Source organism: Psittacula echo (genome assembly GCF_963264785.1).
Source record: "Psittacula echo genome assembly, chromosome: 2".
In the NCBI taxonomy this organism is placed as follows: Eukaryota; Metazoa; Chordata; class Aves; order Psittaciformes; family Psittacidae; genus Psittacula; species Psittacula echo.
This window is the reverse complement of record NC_137737.1, coordinates 55,525,373-55,547,991: the sequence shown is the minus strand read 5'-3', so window position 1 is coordinate 55,547,991 and position 22,619 is coordinate 55,525,373. Positions and strand designations below refer to the sequence as shown.

Here is a 22,619-nt window from a genome sequence, read left to right as displayed (position 1 = left end):
AAATGGCTTTAAGGAGTGAAAAAGGACACACAAAGCAGCAAGTGGAAGAGTACTACTAAATGATTATTGACTTGTCTAAGACTTGGTGTCCCATGAGGTTGTCTCTGAGGAACAGGGGGATCACATGCTGCTGTTCACATTGCAAGACATAATTCCTAGACACTGTCTAGCTTGGTGCCTAGGTTTCTCCTAGGTCTGGGAATCCAATAGCTATCCAATTCTTTTATCACAGGTCCTTTGTGCAACTTTATCAAAGTTCACAGACCTCCCCCCATGTCCCATCAACCTCCTAACCACTTCAGGGCTCTAGGAAGGAAGACATTTCTTGGGGGATACTTAAAAGAACAAAAATGACAGTGGAAAGCTTGTTCCTCTCCATACAGACATAAAGATTGCTGGTACTGCTACACCTGTTGGCAAAGCCTCTCTGCTTCCCAAAGGCAGAATGGAAAGCTGGAACACCATCTTGGACTAAAGAGACAATGTCAGTGGAAAAAAACCCAGAGATTTTGTTCTCATTGACTGTGTTCATCTGAATGGAAAATCCAGGCAAGGAGACTGGAGAGCCTGCAGTTCACCATGCCAGGTCTCCTGGTTCCTAATTTTAGAACAAATGACTCCTCACCACAGCTTTTCCTAAACACTCCCGTTACACGTATTTTCAGAGGATGATTTCATAAGTTCTCACAGAAGCAGGGACTGAGCTAAGGAGAAACAACTGTGTGATTCAAAGACTCATCCTTTATTATCTAGGTAGACTGCAGTATGGATGCAGTCAGCACTATTTTGGAATGCATTGGCTTGAGGGTGCAACAGGATTTGTATTCTCCTACAAGAGTATGAAGGAAGCAAAACTGGCCTCCAACCGTGTGACAGAAAGGGTACAGTGTAAGGGTAGGGCATAAGGAGGTCTGGGGTTTGGGTCTAAGCAAACTGCTTTTCCTTTGGGAACCTCTGCTTTTCCTGCTCACTCTTGCTGCCTAGATCATCGCATTTAACAGCTGTGCTGGTGCAGAGTCTGTCATGGTGCTCTTGCCACTACTGCAATGTTGGACACCTTGCATCCTTTATATGTATACAAATAGAAAGCTGGCAGAGACCCACTTGCTTTTAAATCCACTTTTGTTTCTTAATTGGCATATCAAGAGTTTTGTATCTTCTCTCTTCTCTTTATGTTGCAGAGGTTTCTCTTTAATGGAAAGCAGCCCACTTTGCCAATGGGAAATAAACCCTTTTTAGGCAGTAGGGCACCTCTCTTTTGCACACCCATTAACTAAGACCTCTTGAAGTTACAATGCAAGCGGGTGGCTGTCTAGCAGCTATGAGTAAGCTACAAGAGGATCTCATTATTGCCAGACTTGGCCTAGCTTAATGTCAGCCAAGGCACTGTCGGGGAAACCTCACTGCAATAAAAACCAAAGCCAACTGCACAGTTTGTCCTTGTCCAAATGAAGGCAAAGACAAACAGGGAAGATTTATAGACTGTATTTGTAAAATCCCTTCATTTTTAATATGATAAAGAGAGGTGTTGGCTTCTACGGCATATGCATTGCAAGCTGACAACAGTGTTTTCCTTGGGCACAAGCCAAAGTTGTGGCAGGGCTGTGCTGAGGGGCTGCTATGGACAGGCCCCGGCGCCCCAAGCTAAGGCAAACGGGCCTCCCGCCCCACCGCCTCCTCTGCGCACATATAGGCCACGACCGACGCTGATGAGGCTCGACCCGGGACGTGGGAGGGGACCTGCCCGTTTAGGGGCAGGTCTGCGGGGAGTCGGAGGCGGGACGGCTCCTCCCCAGCCGGGCGGGCCAGGGGTGAGGCGGGAGCGGGGAGGACTGAGCGGGCAGGTCTGAGGAGAGCAAAGCTGAGCTGGGCTGAGGGAGAACAGAGCCGGTCTGAGTGAGGCGGGACCGGCCCCGCGGAGGTACCATGTCGGGGTCGGCGAGGACGGCCATCTGCCTGCTGCGCTGCGACCTGCGTGCCCATGATAACCAGGTAGGGCCCTCCCGGCAGCACCCCGCTCCGCGGGGTTTTCAGTGCGAATGACCCCGCCGTTGACTGTGCTGTGGAGAGGAGCGCGCTGCAGCCTGCCCCCCAGAGCTGTCACGGCCCTTTCTGTGTTTCCAGGTGCTCCACTGGGCTCAGAGTAACGCTGATTTCATTGTTCCCCTGTACTGCTTCGACCCGCGGCACTACCTGCACACCCATTGGTATGGCTTCCCGAAGACAGGGCCCCACCGGCTCAGGTTTTTGCTGGAAAGCGTGAAGGATCTAAGGGAAACGCTCCAGAAAAAAGGAAGGTAATTGAGAAAGTACCATGCAAATAACACATCCATTTTTATTTCCCGGCTCGTTTTCAACACATATCTCTGCTGTGAGTCAGATCATGTCAGATACTCTGGGCTCTGATGGTGGTTTGTTTCAGAGAGCCAGCCCATCTGTTAGACACAGTAAGGTCCCATACGTAACCCCTGTTCAGATGACCTGCTATGGCATCTGCAAGGGAGCAAAGAGCCATCCAATCTGTGTGCCATGCAGGGTTTGTTCTCTTGAACTTGGATATCACAGGATGGACATCAGCCTTGAGCGCTTTGCCCAGAGTCCTGATGATTGGTGACACGAAAGGCAGTCTGCTGAGGTGTGGCTCGCATCCTTTCTTATGCCTAGTGAGTTTTCCCTAGGAGTTGGCTTGAGACAGACCAACATGGATCCTGGCTTGTGAGACCAGGGAGTTCAGTTTGTGCATGACCTGTCTTGCTAAACCAAATCTTTTAGGTAGGCTACACTGTGCGAAGGGGTCTTCAGAGATTCCTCTTTCATTATGCCTTTAGAAACTGTAACTCAAGTAGACTAGGGACTGAAGATCTGCATGCTGAAGAATCCGTTACCAGCTAATATCTGTCTTTGCTTAGCAGATCAGCCTGTCTTCTCCTAGAGCAGCATAACAGCGGTGGTAAAAGCAAGAGGAATAGCTCTGGGTTTGCAGTGCAGTGTGGACTGTGCAAATGGTGAATGCTCTAGGAGACTGAAAGAACTGATCAGTGGGTATCTGCACCCACACCCTGCAGTGAACAGATTCATAGCTTCTTGAATGCTGCTGTGCTGTTGTCAGTGGCAGATAAAGAGATTGGTCTTCTGCAGTGAGAGATGCGTGGTCGTGAAGAACCATGCTAAGACATAGTAGTAATACAGTGGTAGAAATCTCCTCCATGTCCAGTCTGTGCTGTTCTCTGTGGGAAGCCTGTTCTCTGATTTTCTGTGGGAAGTAAGGGGAACAGCCCTCACGGCAGCACCCCTTGCTCTTGCCTTCTTCAGGCCCAGCCCATCTGTGGAAGAAACTTCCTAGTTCTGGTTTACAGTATTCTGGCAAAAACACTGTATTCCCCCTTCAGGAAATTCTTCTCCAGCACAGGCCTCCGTTAGATGACACAGTAGTGATTGTGTTAGTGCACATGAGAGAAAGGGAAAGGGGCAGAGTCATGTATGAGGCTCCTCACAAAACTCTGCACCCATCTCTGTCCAACTTCCTCACCACAGCTTCTCTTTTGGTGTGGTGCCCTGGGTACACAGCTGGGCAAGCTGGTTGCAAGGTGGGGGGGAAGTTTTGTTGACAGGAAAGAATTCCTCTGAATACCCCCACATAAAAGTGGAGAGGGGTCTGCCCACAGGCAACCACCACTTGTGAATGGGATTGCAAGAGGAATCACTTCTTGGATCTCAGCCTAAGCATGTGAGGATGAACAGATCTGACAGATTTACTTTTAGGTAACAGCCTGGCTTTATGCCCAGTCATCCCTTCTAAGGCATCTGGGGTGGCAGAAATGTGTGTAAGCCCCAGAGGCTTAACAAATCATGTTCACTGAGTCCTAAAAATGTAGGCTAGTCAAATCCTGTTTGTCTGCCTCCACATGCTGTCCATGCTCCATAGAGAACTAATACATGGGTTCCTGGGCTGGGACTAGGGCCTCCTGTATACACAAATAACAATAACATCACACCTAATTCAGGGCAATATTTTGTATCTGCAGTACCCTTGTTGTGAGGAAAGGGAAGCCAGAAGATGTGGTCCGTGATCTGATTACTCAGCTGGGCTCTGTCAGTGCTGTGGTTTTCCATGAAGAGGTAAGGGAAATACTTGAGTGACACTGATAAAAGATAAAATTAGGTTGTGGAGGTTTCTTCCACAACCAAATGGTGATGCAGATCCTGTGTGTTCAGAGCCTTTCTTGTCTGTGGTATGTTAACCTTGGGGAAACTGGCTAGCTCTTAGGATGCGGATGTTATAGGTGTCTGGGTGGGAGTCCTTGCTGGCTGACAGCAGCTATTTGTGATCGATTGCTTGCAAGTGCTGTCTTGAGGAAGAAGAGTTTCTGGCAACTGGCATTTTAGGTCAGCTGAGTCCATTTCTCTATCTGTTTGCATCAAGCTGCCTTTTCCTGGCGCCTTCCTTGCACAGGGAGCTAGCTGCCAAGAGGCATATTGTGTTGAGCGTAGAAAAGGCCCACAGTGAGTTGATAGCACCCATACTTAGGCAGTTGCCCATCAATGTGTGTTGAAGAACAAAAGACAAGTCCAGGCCTGGACTGTCAATGGGGTTGGTGTGTCATTGACATCTCTTCACTGAGCTATTTGATCTAGAGCCTGACAAGTTCAGTGGAGGGCTCTGGATCCAAACCACCAGATCTGGAGGCTTTGTGCACACACACACAGGCACACATGTATGTACATGTATGTATGTAGGTGTATGTATGTAGATGTACTCAGTATTAGCAGAGGCTGGACCTCAGAGGGGCCTAATGCAGGAATTGCTGTGACCTGCACTGCAGGTATTCCTGCTGTCAGGCCTAAGACCCTTGTAACGTGACAACCCACACCTCTTATAGTGCCTGATTCCATGCAGCTCTAAGAACAACCGCATAGGATCAGACAGAAGGCCTCATCTCGCTCCATAACCTTCTTCCTGACAGTGACCAATTACAGATGCCCAGGAACAGGACTAATCTGTAAAGATACTTTCCCTGAATACCTTCCCAGCCTCCAAGAATCCGTGGCTCAAGGATTTCTTGAAATAGCAATGCTGTCCTTATATTCAATAACCCTCAGTGGATTTGTTTTGCTTATATTTGTCTGGTCACCTTTCCAGCCCATGCAAACTTGACACATCTGCTGCATTCTACATCAAGGAGTTCCTTATTCTATCGTTGGCCCTAGTAATGGATAGTGAAAACATGCTTTGGGTTTGGCAGAGGGAAAGACTTGGAGATCGTCTGTGTGCACCTCTCTAAAGGGAGATGGCCTCACTGCATTTTGCTCTCCCTAGGCCACACAGGAGGAGCTGGATGTGGAGAAGGAGCTGTGCCAGGTGTGTAGTCAGCACGGGGTGAAGGTTCACACATTCTGGGCATCCACGCTGTATCATCGGGATGACCTTCCCTTCAGACCTATTGCCAGGTGGGCTGCTCCATGGTATTGCTCGCTCTTGCACTATCTCATTTGTTTCTCACTCCAGTGAACTGCTCAGGAGGGGTTTTAGTAATCTGGTCCTACAGTGAAGGGACTCATTATCCCATCTGCGTTTATGGAACAGTGCTGCCATGCTCATACACTTCAGTGGGAAGGGACGCATTTGTCCCTCTGTACTAGTAGGGTTTACACTTCAATATGCATAAAGCTGAGGGGTTTGTTTGACCATTTATTGAGGGACTAGTTTCTTTTTGCCCTTCGACCACTACGGTTTGGATATTCGGTTTGCAGTGCCCAGAGTCCATGTGATATTGGACTGGATCACTCCATTACCCCATCTGGCTAAATGCAGCTGCCTATGACAGTATCCCTTTGCTTGCAAACTCTTCATGGCTCCCTCAATAGTCACTTGAGGTGTAGTTGATGGAGTTGAGTGATTCATGGTATCCTATAGAAAATGTATAATGTAGGACAGAAAAGTCAGGCTGTAAAAATGCCTATTTTTCTCTATTGACTGAAAAGGCAGCAGGAGGATGCAAATTTTTACATTGAGGTTAGCAGCTGGTCATCAGAACTTAGGTGAGATAAATGTGACCCTCATGGATTGCCCATTAGGACACATCTTAAATTGAAAAGGCAACATTTGCATCAGAATCAGAAAGAAACTGGGTGAAGGACTGAACTTCTGATGGTTGCTAGCCCCAGGGGCATCTACCTCAATTGTTTCAGGCAATGTACAACAAACCCTCGGGAGAGTGCAGCCAGAGAACAAACCCTCCATCTGAGGAAGCCATGAGGTGCTGTGTGCAGGGCCCAGGGTAGCCATCCTGCCCAGGGAGATGTGACTGTGCTGTGATCTGTGCAGGTTGCCTGATGTCTACACCCATTTCCGAAAAGCCATGGAATCTGAGGCAAAAGTCCGGCCAACCCTGCGGATGGCAGATCAGCTACAGCCTCTGGCTCCAGGGGTGGAAGAAGGGTGTATCCCTACAATGGAGGATTTTGGGCAGAAGGGTAAGAAAGTTGCACCCATGGAATCCTACTTAGAGGTGTCTCTTAAAGAGAATCAAAACATGGAGGCCTCCCAAAGGCAGGGGTTGCCCTTCAAACTGTAACTAAGCCTCTGTTCACTCACAAATAAAGGTAAATTCCCTGCTTGGAGGAGCTGTCTTCCAGCTGGGTGGCAAACATCCTCTTAGTCATTAATTTTTAGCATGTTTCATGTGTCCCTTAGTTTTACAGGAAGACCAAGAAGAGCTGAACATCCCTAGATTTTGAGCTCCCTACTTTTGAGCTGCTTTCCAAGGGGTTAACAAGGTGTGGTGTTTTCTGTGGCAGATCCCGACACGGATCCACGAACAGCCTTCTCCGGCAGTGGAGGAGAGACACAGGCTTTAATGAGACTGCAGTATTATTTTTGGGACACGGTAACTCTTACATTTCCTTGTCTACATCCTCCCCCTTGTACATACGGCTGTGCAAGTGGGTGAGGCTGCAATTTCACTTCCTAATAATATTTCCTTAGCTCCTGTATAACACTTTACAAAGGAGGGAATTAGCATTATTTCAGCCTTCAGAGAGACAAACTAAATCAAAAAGAAGTCATCCAGGAACTGCGAATGTCAGCCAAATACTTATGAACCTGGTTTAGTGGCCGTCTATCTTAAGTCTTTTTTTACATCAACTTTTGGGAATTGGGATGACTTTTTAGCTCCTTTACCTTGATTTGTCCTTTCTACTCTCCTATCCCATGTCATCAGCAATGTAGTTCCTCCACTTTTGAGGAGTGAGAAGTGGCCAGAAGGGCTGCAGCTGCCACTGGGGTGAGGAACAACCAACCCAAGCTATTGCTGGCAGTTAAAAGTAGTAGGAAGTTCCTAGCAGCCTGGTTTAAAAATTTACGGTCAATAATTACACTTACTTCTTCCTCCCTCGCTTTGGTGGGGTGAAACTGCTGCTGACTGCATTTTGTCTGTGCATCCTGACCATTTTTTAACCTTTTTCTGGTCTAGTTTGAGGAACTGTCTTAGATTTGCATTGTGTGAATTTAGACAAAGACGTGCTGGTCTCAAACAGCATCAGACCCTACACAGCTTTGTGGGTAAAGAGGGTAGCATCTTCCCAGCTAAGATGGCTTAAGAAGCGTTCTGTGCTCAGTGGATCACTGGGCCAACCCCCAGGGGGTTCTTTAAGCTGTGCTACAGAAGCTCCTGTATTCCTGTGCTGTTGGAGAGCATTGTCCTGGTTGAACTCCAGTGGGCAGCTCAGCCCCACACAGCTGTTCACTTGCTCCCCACCAGTAGGATGAGGGAAAGAACTGGAAGGGTGGAAGTAACAAAACTCATGGCTTGGGATAAAGACGGTTGAATAAGTAGAGCAAAAGCTACATGCACAGGCACAGAAAACCAACAAATTCATTCACCACTTCCAATTGGCAGGCAGGTGTTCAGCCATCTCCAGGAGAGCAGGGCTCCATCACACCTAATGATGACTTGGGAAAACAAATGCCATCACTCCAGATGTCTCCCCTTCCTTCTTTCCCAGCTTTATATGCTGAGCATGACGCCATATAACATGGAATGTCCCTTGGGTCAGTTTGGGTCAGTTGTCCTGGCTGTGTCCCCTCCCAACCCCTTGTGCACCCCCAGCCTGCTCACTGGTGGGGTGAGGAGCAGAAAAGGCCTTGACTCTGTGCAAGCGCTGCTCAGCAGTAACTAAAACATCCCTATGTTATCAGCTGTGTTTCCAGCACAGATCCAAATCACAGCCCCATACCAGCTACTATGAAGAAAATTATCCCAGTCAAAACTACATGCATGCATAACTTCTACTCTCGGTCAAGCATTAATAGAATCAGTGCTGGAAAATCTTCTGGTTTGTTATGCAAATATTGTCCTCCCCAGTGAGCTAGAACAGCCCTTTAGCAATCGGAACCTGCGCAGTGAAGGGGATTGAGGAGAGATCAGGCTTCCCTATATTCCTTGCATCATGAGTGGAGTACTCAGAAAATGGAAGATGTAGGTGGCCCGGAAACAAGAGCCATCAGGATTCCTGCAGCTGAATGTTGGGTACTGTCAGAGACTGTGGTTCTCAGACTCAAACAAGCAGCCACTTGGACAAAGGACCCAGCTGCCAGTCCCACTGGTGCTTGTATGTGGGTTATCGATCCACAGTCAGGCAGGTATGTGCAGGGAGCTGCACAGCCAGCTTCATAGTGCTTGTAGAAAGCAATGCCGCTACAAGCTGAAGCAGGGAGCATAGCTTGTGACGTGCATTCCAGAGCTATAATGAAAACTGCTGGCCTGATTCATTCCTGTGCACTGGAGGCAGTCATTTGGCAGCTCTGTCATCGTTGCAGGCAGCCGTGAGAGGGAGCCCAGTGCTGCCAGATTGCCCTAGCTCCAGTGTGAAAGAAAACTTATTTAGCAGATTACATATGAAGTATTAAAACTGTTTGTTCTTTTGCTTGCACAGAACCTGGTTGCATCTTACAAGGAGATTCGGAATGGACTGGTGGGAATGGATTACTCGACCAAATTTGCACCATGGTAAGGATTTTTGTTGTGAGGCTGGAAGCTCCTTTTCTGCTCCCATCCCAGACTGATGTTACCTGACTGCTGAGTGTTCACTGGGCATGAGTAGGGGTCTCAGTGTGACTCATTTTGCCCTTTTTGCTGGGGCAGCCCCAGAGCTGTTATTTGGTGTGCTTCCAGGCAGCATTTCCCCGGGAACATTCCTGCAATTAGGAACTGATGAAGCATAGAAGTACTGTGCCAAGAGCCCAGTGTGCTGGGAGCAGTGATGTTGACAGGGCACACCACTTCTGTTTGGCTTTGCTCTGTGTTGTGTCTCAGGGATGGTTGAGAGCAGCCAGGAAAGAAGCAGAACTTAAGCATTTTGACAGGGTTGTAGCAGAACTTGATCCAGCCCTGGTTTGCTGAATGCTGTGGGGCAAGTCACCTCACCTCACTACCATTCCCTTCTTCTGTGGGGTGAAGAGACACTTCTGATTTGTCCTGTTGCAGAAGGATCTCTTGGGTGGGTAAATGTGATGATTTCTAATCAGGGGGTTTAGTCTCCTGTGCTGGAAGGGAGGGGCAGAGTTACTTCCAGACTGAAGCTGCACCAGCAGAACCCAGTTCAGCCTAATGCTGAGAGCATCTGGAGTGTTTTCCTGACAGAATCGCGATGTGAAACAATTTTCTGAGGGTGTTACAGGCCAGTTTTTCTTATTTTCAACTGGCTTAGTGCTTTAATGGTTGCAGTGGATGGCTCCACCTGCTGGCACTTTGGGATCTCTGACCACTGGCACTGCAGAAGTTCTGTTTGTGGTCTCTGCTCGAGTTTTTCCAAGCTGGCCATTTGCCCAGAGCAGGCAATCCTGATCTGCCTGCCCCAAAGTGTTCCTCTGTCAGATAATTGAAATCAGACTGTTCCAGACTGCAGCCAGTCGTTCACATCTCATACTGGCTCTTTCTAAGTGTTAGAGCTGGTCAGGAATTCAGGAAAAACTCTTCAGGCCCTTTCTTCCTGTTTTCCAAAATTCATTAGGACGGCAAATGTTTCCATGAGCCCTAGTAGGAAATTGCAGTAAAACACATTTCTAGGAAAATCACACTAAAAGTTATTACTTATCATCCTTTACTATGGGGTTGGAGTCTACAAGCCCTTTCCTGTCTTCCAGAGCACCGATTTGGAACCAATGAAAGGAGCCCAGAGGATTGAAATGACAAATCTGAGTTTGATTCCCTAGTTTTCCTACCCTGCCTGAGATTTTCAGCAAGTCTCTTGTATGACTTCTTCACAACTTGACTAAGGCAATTTGGGAAGGCAGTGGCAGAACTGCAAACCAAGCAACACTTTTCGGACAACACAGACATAAAACGGCCCCTCCACTCCCCCTATGCGGATATCAAGCTGTTAGTCCTGCATCACATTCATGAGTGAAAGCATCATTCTTATGCTTTCAGGCTGGCGCTGGGCTGCATTTCACCTCGATACATCTATGAGCAGATCAAGAAGTACGAAAAAGAGAGAACAGCAAATCAGAGCACATACTGGTATGTCCGTGCATGATCAGTGTAGCTTGTTTTCTCTGAAAAGGAAACTGGTGTGGAGTGATTTGTTGACTTTCTTCTTAATTAATGTTTGTTTTTCCTGTGCCTGCTGTCTGGTTCCTCTGGGTTTGTTGCAGGTCTTTTCAGTATGGAGGGCCACAAGAATGATCAGGGGGCTGGAGCACCTACAACGATAGACTAAGAAAGTTGGGGCTGTTCAGCCTGGAGAAGGCTGTGTGGAGACCTCATAGCAGCCTTCCAGTATCTGAAGGGGTCTACAAGGATACCAGAGAGGGATTCTTCATCAGGGACTGTAGTGACAGGACAATGGGGAATGGGTTTAAACTTAAACAGGGTAAGTTCAGCTTAGATATTAGGAAGAAGTTCTTCACTGTGAGGGTGGTGAGGCACTGGAACAGGCTGCCCAAAGAAGTGGTAAATGCTCCATCCCTGGCTGTGTTCAAGGATGGACAAAGCCTTGGGCAACATGGTCTAGTGTGAAGCTCATGGCAGGGGGGTTGGAACTGAATGATCTTAAAGTCCTTTCCAACCCAAACCATCTGAACCATTCTATGATTCTATGATTTGTTTGTCTTTGACATCCAGAGGCTTTAGGCACTTTATAAGTAAAGATTATTAATGCTAGTTGTCATTAATATTGCTTGGAAATTGTGGTTCATGATTTTTAGAAATGTAAATCATACCATCCCTCTCTGTATTGCAGTTATGGGCTAGATGAGAAGAAAGAAGAATGATTTACAAATTATTTACAAATAAAAGCCAAAGGGTTTCTCATGCCAAGGATATGAGCAGGGTTTGACCCAAAAAGCTCCATGACTTGTACAAATCTTGTGGTGTCGGAAGGACCTCCAGCCACAGTCCAGCAAATGTCCCTGTGCTTGCTGGGCTGCCTGACTGTGACCACAACCCATAGCAAAGGGGAAGAGGGGACTGGAAAGTGGGCTTAATGCATCCTGCCTTGTCACCTGTGCTCTTCCTCACCTCACTGCTGCCTGCCTGCCTGCAGGTTGTCCTGAAGGACAGCTGAGGTTGGTGCATCCATCACAGGGCTGGCCTTGAACTCACTCATGCACTCTGATCTGGACAGACACTGTGAATTAAACCCTGCTGAGGAGCTTTCATGGAGAATCAGGTTCATGTTAGATCCTGGCCTATCACTACATCTGGATGGGGAAAAAAGCCAAACCAGAAAGTCTATGCAAACTTTGTTTTCATATTGGTTTGCTACATTTACAACAAGCAAACAGCACAGCGGTTGATGAAGAACAGCCAGAACATTGCCAACAATTCTGGCCAAAATACTAAATTTCATTAAAATTCAAATTACAGACAAAATATCAACCTTTTGCTTGTTGAAGTGTATGCTATTTTGTTTTCTTTCTTTCTTCAAAGACAACTAAGAGAGGAAAGATTTCAAGCAATGAACATACTCCTGTGTTTCTGTCTAACAGTCAGCCAGCCTGCAGCAGGGGTGTCAGGGTGATCTGAGCATTTTAAAGTGATAAATAATCATTAAAAAATAAACTGTCAAACTCCTAGGCACTGCAGTTGATTCTACAGTGAAGTACAGGTCATGGTGGCTGCACACGAGGGACTGGTTGACCCTCAGTATCATGACACCAGTTTTAGCATTTGGACAGTGTCCTGTTTTTTAATCAGATTTCCCAGAAAGATCTTTAAAGCCTAAGCGTCAGCTGAGCTGATTTCCAATATGCCAGAGAGCTGAAGCAGGTCTCAGACACTGAGGTACCATTGTTTTATAAGCAGCTCTTTTTATATAAAGCTATTTTCTGAGGGCCTAGCAGCTGATCTCATGAGCTAGCCACCGTAAAGCCAGTTTTGAAAGGTGCCTTTTAAGTCCCTTACAAAGGTTATTGCTTAAATCAACACAAATCTCTTGGGAATGTGCTGACATGCTTGCTCATTCAGAAGTGTGAAGCTGAATCTGGTCCTCACCCTGCTCTTTGGAGAATTACATCTCGGTAGGGACAGATGAGAAACAGGTTTCGTGAAATCCTGCTCCTGTGCCAAGTTCAGGAAAGCTTCTCAAGTGATTCATGCAAAGTTTGCTTTCACTGTCGTCATCCAGGTGTAAGCTAGATGAGCAGGCTTAGGGCAAGAACTGGTATCATGGGAAGCTACAGGAAATGGCTCATTGTGAATAAACCTCCCTCACCGTGTTAATGATGGGTGCTGTGGAAGCAAAATCCTAATTCAGTGATTTTATCTGACCCACACTGAGATACTGACATGCCTTTGTGTTTTAGGGTCCTCTTTGAACTGCTGTGGCGGGATTACTTTCGATTTGTGGCCTTGAAGTATGGCAGAAGGATTTTCTCATTAAGAGGTGTGTATGGATCACCATGTTTGGTGAGAAAAGGTAGTCTTATGACAGGGAAAGTAAGAGAAGAGACGGTCGTCATTGTGTTGTACAAATGTTCTTCTCATAGCACTTGTGTCACCACCCTGGGATGTTGCTGTGGGCTTACTGTTAGCACAGAAGTGCCTCAACACCACGATATTGGACGCTGTGTAGACACTGAGGCTTTTTCCTCAAATCTGGTTAGAATGGGGAGTATTGTTAATGCTTGTCAGTGGGAAGCAACAGCACAGTAAGAGTAAAGATGCTTTTTCTGGAGATATCCCACCTTTGGAAAGAATCCAGGCTTGCCCAAGTTCACCAGTGAATCTGTGACAGAGCAAGAACCAACCCAGCAGTGTGAATTCCTAGAAACCAGATATTCATTCTGCCTTGTGCTACATAGGAATCAGGAGACTCAGCTCCAGACTCAGTGACTTAGTACAGGTGTCTACACATGAAATGGGGGTCTGAACTCATGGTGCAACAACAAATATCTAGTCCATATAGTCAGGAAACCCTACAGCTGATGCCTGTCCTAGGTGAGCTGTTCTCTGTGTGATGTACCTGCCCACAGGTAAGCATGCAGCACTGTTTTAGATGCCCCAGGGCAGTCCGCTTGGCATCCAGCTGTGGCTGTGGAGGAGTACATCTCCCTTAGAGTGTGTGTTACATCTGTCAGGCCTCTGCAGCTGTTTCAGATGCCCTACAGCATTCCAAATGACACTGGATGCCAGTGGTGGGCCCAAATTTAGGTATCCGGAGCTAGAGCCAAGTCATCCCTGCTGCCTGCCTTCCACTGTACAAAGGACTGTAAGTACCACTGGTCCCATGCAAAAACAAAGTCACCCCCCTCATCTGTTCCTACCCCACTGCAGGAGCAAACTGTTACCAGGGGCTTCTGCCAGGTAATTCTGGGTTTAATATCTGCTACAGAAACATTTCACATAAACATTGTCTTGGACTAAAACTTACCAAGTAGCTTGGGCCAGCGGACATGGAGTAGCTTCATTCTAATGTCTTGCGTCAACTAAAGTGCCTTTGGCTGTCATTGTTTTATTAACTGCCTGTGTCAGCATTTGCCTCCCATTAGCAGCTGATTTTTTCCCCAATAGGGCTTCAAAGTAAAGAGGTTCCCTGGAAAAAGGACCTGCAGCTTTTTGACTGTTGGAAAGGTCAGTAGAAACCACAGCTTTGGCTAAGTGTGCCTTTGGTTTCCATCTGTCTGCATGCTAACATGGGCTCTAAGCCTGACTCAGATTTATGCAGGGGAACTGTCAGTACAACCAGGGCCTGTCATTTAGACTATTACCACCAAACAAGATTCCAGCCCCTCGCTTCCGTGTGAATGCAGGGCATGTGGCTTCACTTCTGAGACTGAGCACAGTACAGAAGCAGGCCCTCAGGGTTTATATCATGAATGGCCAGGCTCTGTCCGACTGGCACACACTTTCTGAGGTGCACTGCAGTTAGATTTGCCTGCCCAGGTGCAAGCATTTATGACCTGGTGGTCCCTTCTGTTTAGTCACACAGAGGCTGACCAGCCCTTCTCACCAATGCTAGATTGCCATGCCTGCTACATTTTGTTCTGATTGGTTTTGGTTAGAAGCTTAGAACAGTGTTAGAATAAATCACATCTTTTGTTATGCCACTGCCTTTTAATATCCTTGCTTTTCTTTAGCTTTTATAACTTTGTTGCCATATGAATAGCAAGTATAATATCTTAAAACTTGGAGAGACTGACTGAGTTACCAGAATCAGTGAAATACACACCTACGTATCTTTCTTCACACTAATGCCATGTGTATCCATTTGTACACAGGTACAATAAATCTTCTCCTTAAAAACAGATAAGGCTGTCTACTTTTCAGGTATTAACCCTTGGGACTTGTCCAGTACATACATCCCTGTCTGCTATTAGTTATCTGTCAAGAGTCTTTCTGTTCTTCAGCCATCTCACTATTGTCTGTATATTTATTTTGCTCTGCAAAATTCCAGTTTGAGTTTTTTTTCTGTACCCTTTTTTTTCTTAACAAATATTCTCATTTTAATTTTCAGTATAATTTACCGTTTCCAGTGGGTCTTAGTGGCTGCATGCCCCCTAAACCTCACTGAAATCTCTCGCTGCCACTTTACACTGGCACTGTCTTACTCTCTGATGGCTCTGAGTTCATGACCACAGGTTGGTTTATGAGTGTCCCAAAATGTCCTCATGTCCCAGCGCTGTCTTTTGTCTCTGCAGAGGGCAAAACAGGGGTTCCTTTTGTGGATGCCAACATGCGAGAGCTGGTTGCGACAGGCTTCATGTCTAACAGAGGGCGGCAGAATGTCGCCAGCTTTCTCACAAAGGACCTGGGTCTGGACTGGAGGATGGGAGCAGAATGGTTCGAATACCTGCTGGTAAGACTGAACCATTTTTATATCTGAAGTGGTTTGTTCTCCCTCCCCTGAGTGACAGGCAGGAGCTCAGCTCTGCCTGATAAGGGAGGATACAGAAGATGATCAGTAGTTTTCAGGCTGATAGAAGTGCATGTATATACTGCTTGCATGGTATGTACTTCCCAAAGCTCATGTAAGAAGAGGGATTTTTGCCACAGATAAGCTTCCATCAAATATGATGTAGCTGGGAAATTTGCAGTGATGGTTTTGATCCTCCATGAAGGGTTTTACCCAGGGTTCTGTCACACTTGAGAACACTTTCAAACATCAGTTATGTTAACAGTGCTCTGATTTGCTCACCCCAGAGGACAGCTCAGAAATAGAACATAGAAAGTAATGTGCTGTGCCCACTGATGCCAGTGTTAGCACAATGTCTTTGCATTGATTACTCTGGATAGGGAAGCCATCTAGTTAAAGAACAGTCAAGTATCGACAATAGCTGGGTCAGCTTCCAGAGAGCTCCACCCTGTTTGGAGGCATCCTTTTTCATGCTGGGAGTCATGGGTCTCCCTGCCAACTGGGGCACCAATTCATTTCTCATACGCCAGTCAGCAGCCATGTAAACTCAGTTAAATAGCTGGGCTGCTTCCTCATCCTTCAGTCCTCAGCTGATGTTCCCTCTGGTGATACTGATGTCAGTAGCACCATGCTGAGTGGTGAAAACTGAGGCTGAGGAGGTGAATGTGCATGAAAAAAAAGTAAAACCTGAAACCTTCTCACCATGTTTCAGTATTTGAAGGATGGCTACAAGAAGATGGAGACTCCCTTTTTACAAGGAATCACATGGAAAAGATGAGGGGTCACGGGCACGAGTTACTCCTGGGGAATTCTGACTGGACACAAGAGGAAAAATTTTCACACTGAGATCAATCAGCCACTGGAATAATCTCCCCAGAGAAGTAGTGGGTTCCCCAACACTGGACACTTTAAAGATTCAACTGTACATGGTCCTGGGACATCTAGTTTATGTCATGCTTTGCCTCAAAAGATGATCCTTGAGGTCCCTTCCAACCTGGTATTCTAGGTTTCAAAACAATTAGGAAGGTGACTTCATTTCACAGAGAGAGCTTCATGTACAGGCAAGCCTCATACTCAAAGTCTGATTACGAGCTGGAAGTCAGGAACTGAGTCTTTGCTCTGACAAGGGGGCAGCCTTGCCTTCCTCAGCTAGGAGCTTGGCTCACTTTACAGTCAGATGAGAGGGTCAAGATAAATTCCAGGTCCTATTTCCCAAGTTAGGAAGACCTGGGAGGTCTCACACTAGAAATATGCAACTTGGGTTACATACCTTTATTCATATGGGCATGAATGTTACCAGCCTTGCTGGAAGCAGGATTTAGCATTCTTACCTCAGGAAGCCCCAGATGCTTACTGCCACTGCAGGCTGGGGTGGCACATGCTGATCCTTGTGTCCTTCTGTCCCTTCCTTTCAGCTTGTATCACACTGAAACATTGCTAGACAGCTCTGTTACTTTAAGCTGGTGGCACCCCGCAGAGTAACAGAGGAGACATCAGTCTGCGGCTACAGAATGGTAGAGGCCAGTACAGAACCGGAAACTGGTCTTGCTTGCCTCTAAAGAGGAAAAGCAATGCATATTTAATATCTGATACTTCCAGCAAAGGCCCACTGAGTATGCATTCCTGTGAAGAAAAGGGTGTTTGTCTTCCATGCAAGATGGGCAGGGGGACTAAGGCTCTCTGAAGCCAGGGGAAAGGCCAGAGACCTCTGGTGTCCTGAACAGAATAAATCTCAGCTATGGTTTCATGCACATGGTCAGACCCAAAGGAAAGGGAGAGAAACAAACAGAAGAGAATGCCAGGAAGGGCAAGGCTGAGGGGCAAATGAGTCTGCTTCGTCCAGTCCTCTTGGATTTGCCCTCACCTCCCACAGATGCTTTCCTGCGTGCTAATTGTACAATCAGGCCTCCGATGGCATCTTTTTTTCTCCTCCTTATCTGCCCAGCTGAAGGAAGTGCTGTGAGAAAGGGAAGCACAGTGAGCATAGCTGGCTGTGGATCACCCTGATCCCAGCTCTTGCTGGCTTTGCAAGGAAAGTGGAAGGGACCTGGCAGAGCCCACTCCCCTGTGCCTTCTGCCATCTGGGTGCATTGAGCTGCTCTCTTTGAGATTTTGGAAACATCACTGTGTGGCATGTCTGTTGCTGCAGTAAAGGGAGAGCACAGCACTGAACCTGCTGAGTGACATGTCTTTGCAGACTCTTCCTGCAGCGCCTGCCAGCTTTCACAATGCTGACACCCCTCTTGGGAAGGCCCAAAGATCTCACACCCTGTTTGCTATTGCTGCCACTCCCCTCCTGAGCTAGGTTTGAATTGTTCTACAGCTGGAAAGCTTCTGATGCTGGATTTGAGCCACGCTGTGCAGCTGAGGAGCACTCAGACTGGACCTTGTTCTGTTCTCATTTGTGACTGTTAAAGGAGTCTTGCTCCAGTTTACATAAGCACCCTTGAGTGCAGCCTACTGAGCATGTCATGAGAGCTCAAGTGATTCCCGTAGCAAAGCATGTCTCTCTGCCAAAAGCTTAGGCTTATCATAGAATGGTTTCAGTTGCAAAGGACCTTAAGATCATCTAGTTCTCTGCCATGGGCAGGGACACCTCATCCTAGACCATGTTGCCCAAGGCTCTGTCCAGCCTGGCCTTGAACACTGCCAGGGAGGTAGCATTTACTGCTTCTCGGGGCAACCTGTTCCAGTGCCTCAGCACCCTCACAGTAAAGAACTTCTTCCTTGTGTCTAACCTGAACTTCCCCTCTTTAAGTTTAAACCCTTTACCTGATGAAGGTTGAGTATAGCAGAGAAAAAGCTTCAGTGTTTGTATTGATTGCATCTTCATACACTCATTTTGGTCAGCCCATACAGTCCAAATTAGACTTGTCTCCAACCTGCCTAATAGGATCTGCAGATGATTTTGTTCATCTGTGGTCTCTGGGTAACTGATCAGAATTTTCTCTTGTATTTGGAATGTAGTGGGCCACTGTTTCTTGGAATATGAGCACTCAAAATCTAGGCCTACTTGTCATGAAGTCTGCCACATGATGGCAGAAAGAGAAGGGTTTATTTTCTTTTTAAAAAGGAAACTGAGAAAAAGACACTGGTTGGACTTTTACCTGTCTCATTGACCTAAGGACTAGGAAGTGAAGTAGCCTGGGAAGCTGATCCCAGCTGTGAAAAATGGAATCACAGAATGGTTTGTGTTGGAAGGGACCTTAAAGCTCACCCAGTTCCAGCACCCTGCCACAGGCAGGGACACCTTCCACTAGACCAGATTGCTCCAAGCCTTGTCCAGCAGCCATGCAGCATGGTCCTCTTCTGAGCCAGGTGGCCACACCTATATGGGAGAGCTCTGACTACCCCAGTGTAACCAGACTGATTCCATGCAAGGAATTTCCCCTTTCAGATAAAAGGTGGATGAAGAGAGAAGACTTGCAATGGCCTCCACCTCGTCTTACTGTTTTCTTCTTCTGTTCTCAAGGTGGATTATGATGTTTGTAGCAATTATGGCAACTGGTTATACAGTGCTGGTGTTGGCAACGACCCACGGGACAACAGGAAGTTTAACATGGTTAAACAAGGCCTGGATTATGATGGCAATGTAAGTCTTGTTTGGCTGTCTTACAATGAATAGTGCAGCAAAGCATCTGTGATAGTTTCAGGGAACAGAGGAGGTCAGTCTGCTATGTGGATACTGCTGTGTGGAATCTAATGTGTCAAAATGGCAAAAGCCATTCTGTGATCTCCTCCCTGCCAACAGTCAGGCATGTTCCTCATTTCACAGGAAGATCTGATGGTTACAATCTGCTGCTATCCCCAAAAAGGCTCTGTACGCCCTCCCTGCCCTGCTGTTGGTCTATGCTTAGTGTTTCATCACCCCTTCTTCCGGGCAACAGCCACATCCCATCAGTATCTCACACAGCCATTTCCTCGAGCACAGAGCAGCTTCCTGGAGAACTCACAAGTGACAGAAGAGATGGAGCTGCTCCTTGGGAGGTTCTGGAGAGTAGATTAAACTTCTGACTCCTCTGACTGTCCTCTGTGATGGGAGCAGATATATCACCTCACATGCTTAGCCAGACTTTACATACTGGATTGTCTGTTTCTTCCCTATTCTTTAGTTTCAGGCAAGCTGTGCTGTTGCCTTTTGGCTAAGTCCTTGCTAAGTCCTTCGGCTAAGTCCTTGCTGGCAGGACTTAGCAAGGAATCAGAAATCAATCCTAGTAGGAGACAGCAGTAGAGTTAATGGGAGAGATTCAGGGGCAAGGAGACGGGTTCATCTTGCCAAGCACAAGAGTGTGAAGCTGAGCTAATCACCTTAGTTTCCTTCAGTCACTGGAAAGAAAAAGACTTCTTGGAAGTGACTTCGTATCACTATGTCTTAAATAGGGCAGGTGAACTGTACCCAAAAAGCACCCATTTCCCTCCTCTGCCTACATCCATGAGAGAAGCTCCAGCACCCAGGTCTCTGTGCTGAGGCACTAATTTTGAGTAGAGAGTTTAGCAGGAGGGGCTAAGGCTTGACAGAGGTAGCTGATGCGGTAGTACACCAGCTTCTTCATCTGGAAATCAGACTTTTCTTTGATGTTAAGAAAGACCCTTGCTGGGAAGCACTTATGGATTGTTACTGAATGAATACTGTTCCATTGGTTCCGTTTTCAGGGGGATTATGTCCGGCTGTGGGTCCCAGAACTACAGGGCATAAAGGGAGCAGATATCCACACCCCTTGGGCACTGAGCAGTGCTGCTCTCTCCCAGGCGGGAGTAACTCTAGGTGAGACATACCCACAGCCAATTGTGACAACCTCGGAGTGGAGACGACACATCAGCCAGAGGCCCGTGAGTACTGGGAAGGTTGGGATGGGGTGAGAGGGCTCCAGGCACCTGCTCTGTGCCTGTAGGAGTGAGTGTCTGCAAATTTGGCTCTTCTTTCTGAGATACAATGGGAAAAAATTACTTTAATGCAAAGTCACGTTACTTCACAGCACAGGAAGGCCCAGCTTTGCACAGGGACTATTTAGCAATGTCTGTCCTACCAAACTAAACATGGCTGAGGCACAAGCCCAAGTACCAATCCCCTGTCCTCCCGACACTTAACAGTTAATGTGCTAACCAGTACTGTTTTTGCCAGGGCCAACAAGCACCTTCCAGAACCTTATCCAAGCATAATTTGAGTATATCACATGCTTAGGACTCTCACAAAATACAGTCCACCCTACATAGAATCATAGGATAGTTAGGGTTGGAAAGGACCTTAACATCATATGGACATATACTGTGCCAGGTCGGTTGGTTTTGAGGCTGAAGCATGAACCATGCCTGTTTGGTTTATTATTTTCTAGGTAGCTTTTCTTAGTCAGGTTTTTCTTCATGGACATACATAGTGCAGATATACCCACTGGTGAATGATGTAAATTTTAGCTGCTTCTTTATCCCATCAGCTTTTTATAGTCAGCGGGGCTTAGCCAGAGAGAGCATGTCCTTCGCAGCATCCTTCCCTGCCCTCTGGACCTTCCCAATGGCAAGCAGGGAGAAATGGAGCATCTTGAAGGCCTTCACTGGGCTAACCACCCCCCGATCAGACAGACAGAAGAGAGCCGAGGCTGATGCTCAGCTTCTATTCTGTTCATGAGGTCAAAGTAAAACCAACCAACTTCCTACCATGCTTGAGGGCATCCAAACTGGAGTCATAAGATATGGGGACTGTCTGTTGCACTTTGCTTTTTGGGTGTACCTTCCCTTTAGAATGGGGAAAGATTAAGATGTGGATCCTGCAGTATGTCAGGACTTGTATCTGCTGCCTGGGCTGCTGTTCTTGGAGAAGATGGGTATGGAAGGAGAGTGCTCTGTCAGTCTGGTGGAGCTGGAAGGGAAGAAGGAAATAGATGTCACCAATGGCTGTGTATGTCCAGGGGTTCTCATAATTTTGTCTTCCCCCATGCATCCTCCCTGCCTCCTCCCCAGTAAGGATGCTTTGTGAAGACTCAGATTTAGTCATCATACTATGTTCAGTGAAGAATGAAGGATGTCTCTGTTTCAGGTTTTAATCCTAAGGTGCAGTACCAAATTCTCAGGCCACATTTCTTTGCCATGAGTGGAAAGTTTTGTGGAAGCAAAGCCTTCCACTTTTATCCATGTTGTTGAAAGGCCTGGATTATCACCCTTCTGTTTAAAAGTGCATCTGAGATCAGAGAAAGGATTTTGTGAAGGAGCCCCTTGATGAGACACTGCTTTGAGGCAGTGATAAAACCTGAACCCAAATAGCTCCTCCGCCAGGCAGTTCTGTTCTGATCAATGTTCCAGCTCACTTTGGTCTCTGTGGGCCTGCACCGTCACACTGTGCTTGTGGAATTAACATACTACTGGGGGGGACTGTTGGCCCAGTGTCACTGAGGCCTGGAGAAGCCTCCTCCTCACCCCCCAAATGGAGTATCAAAATACGTTTGAAAATACAAGCTCATACCTTACCACAAGCCCTAGTTTCCCCAGTCCAAGCCTAGAGCTGCCAGGCCTCCCCACCTTTTTAGTGAACTTGGGAGTAGAAATGCCACTTCCACATTTTCCTGCAAGTCAGGGCTGCTTTGTGATCAGACTCTGCAGCCTGGGTAAGTATCTCACTGTTCATCTTCCATCTGCTGCAGGGAAGAAGTCCCCACCTCAGGGGCAGGAGAGGACCTGCACACCCGCCGGTGCAGCACAAGGACAGAGGGATAGATTTTTACTTTTCTTGCAAGAAAGATGTGTGAGGAAGGCTGCCCATCCACAAGCCTGCTGGGGAAGCGCTCGGGGGGAGCTTTCACTGCTGAAGATGCCAGGGGAGCAGTTAATCTTGATCCAAGCCAATGATACAAGTCTGGCCACAGCAGAGTAACTTGGGATGTGGCTGTTCAGTGTTCCCATGGACACGAGCTGGATGTGGGTGTGTGGAGGCTGGGTATCAGCACCAGTTGTGGTGATTGGATCTTGTGTTTTCACTGTGGTGCTGAGGCTGTGAGCTCCCGGGCAATTCACCTATTGCTCCCCAGGAGTGGCTGCCCTTCAGTGCTGAGGCTGTGACTGCCATGGGCAGTGTGTTCCTCTCACCTTTGTAAAGTCCATTGGTTGAAAGGGACTCTCTAATCGATACCAATTAACCAAAATGGTGTGGCCTTTCTATTTGGAGGAAGTGTGGCTGCTTTTCCAGGGCCTCTTGCCACTGGTGCTTACAGCTGTTACAGCTAAATTTCTACCTCCCTTTACAAACTGGAGCAGATGATGGTTTATGTGGCAGGTGT

The 22,619-nt window shown here is 47.1% G+C and overlaps 1 protein-coding gene across 1 annotated transcript; it reads left to right on the top strand.

Moving 5' to 3' along the window:
• Nucleotides 1–1,926: 1,926 nt before the first annotated feature.
• On the top strand, nucleotides 1,927–22,091 carry LOC308217342 (cryptochrome DASH-like; the record flags this gene model as incomplete). Its single annotated transcript, XM_080610353.1, has 14 exons — nucleotides 1,927–1,992; nucleotides 2,125–2,297; nucleotides 4,026–4,119; nucleotides 5,318–5,448; nucleotides 6,326–6,474; nucleotides 6,799–6,887; nucleotides 8,935–9,008; nucleotides 10,431–10,520; nucleotides 12,806–12,885; nucleotides 14,013–14,072; nucleotides 15,140–15,297; nucleotides 18,827–18,946; nucleotides 20,008–20,184; nucleotides 21,987–22,091. The coding sequence occupies 14 exons, from the start codon at nucleotides 1,927–1,929 to the stop codon at nucleotides 22,089–22,091; spliced, it is 1,566 nt and encodes a 521-aa protein (XP_080466479.1).
• Nucleotides 22,092–22,619: the final 528 nt, after the last annotated feature.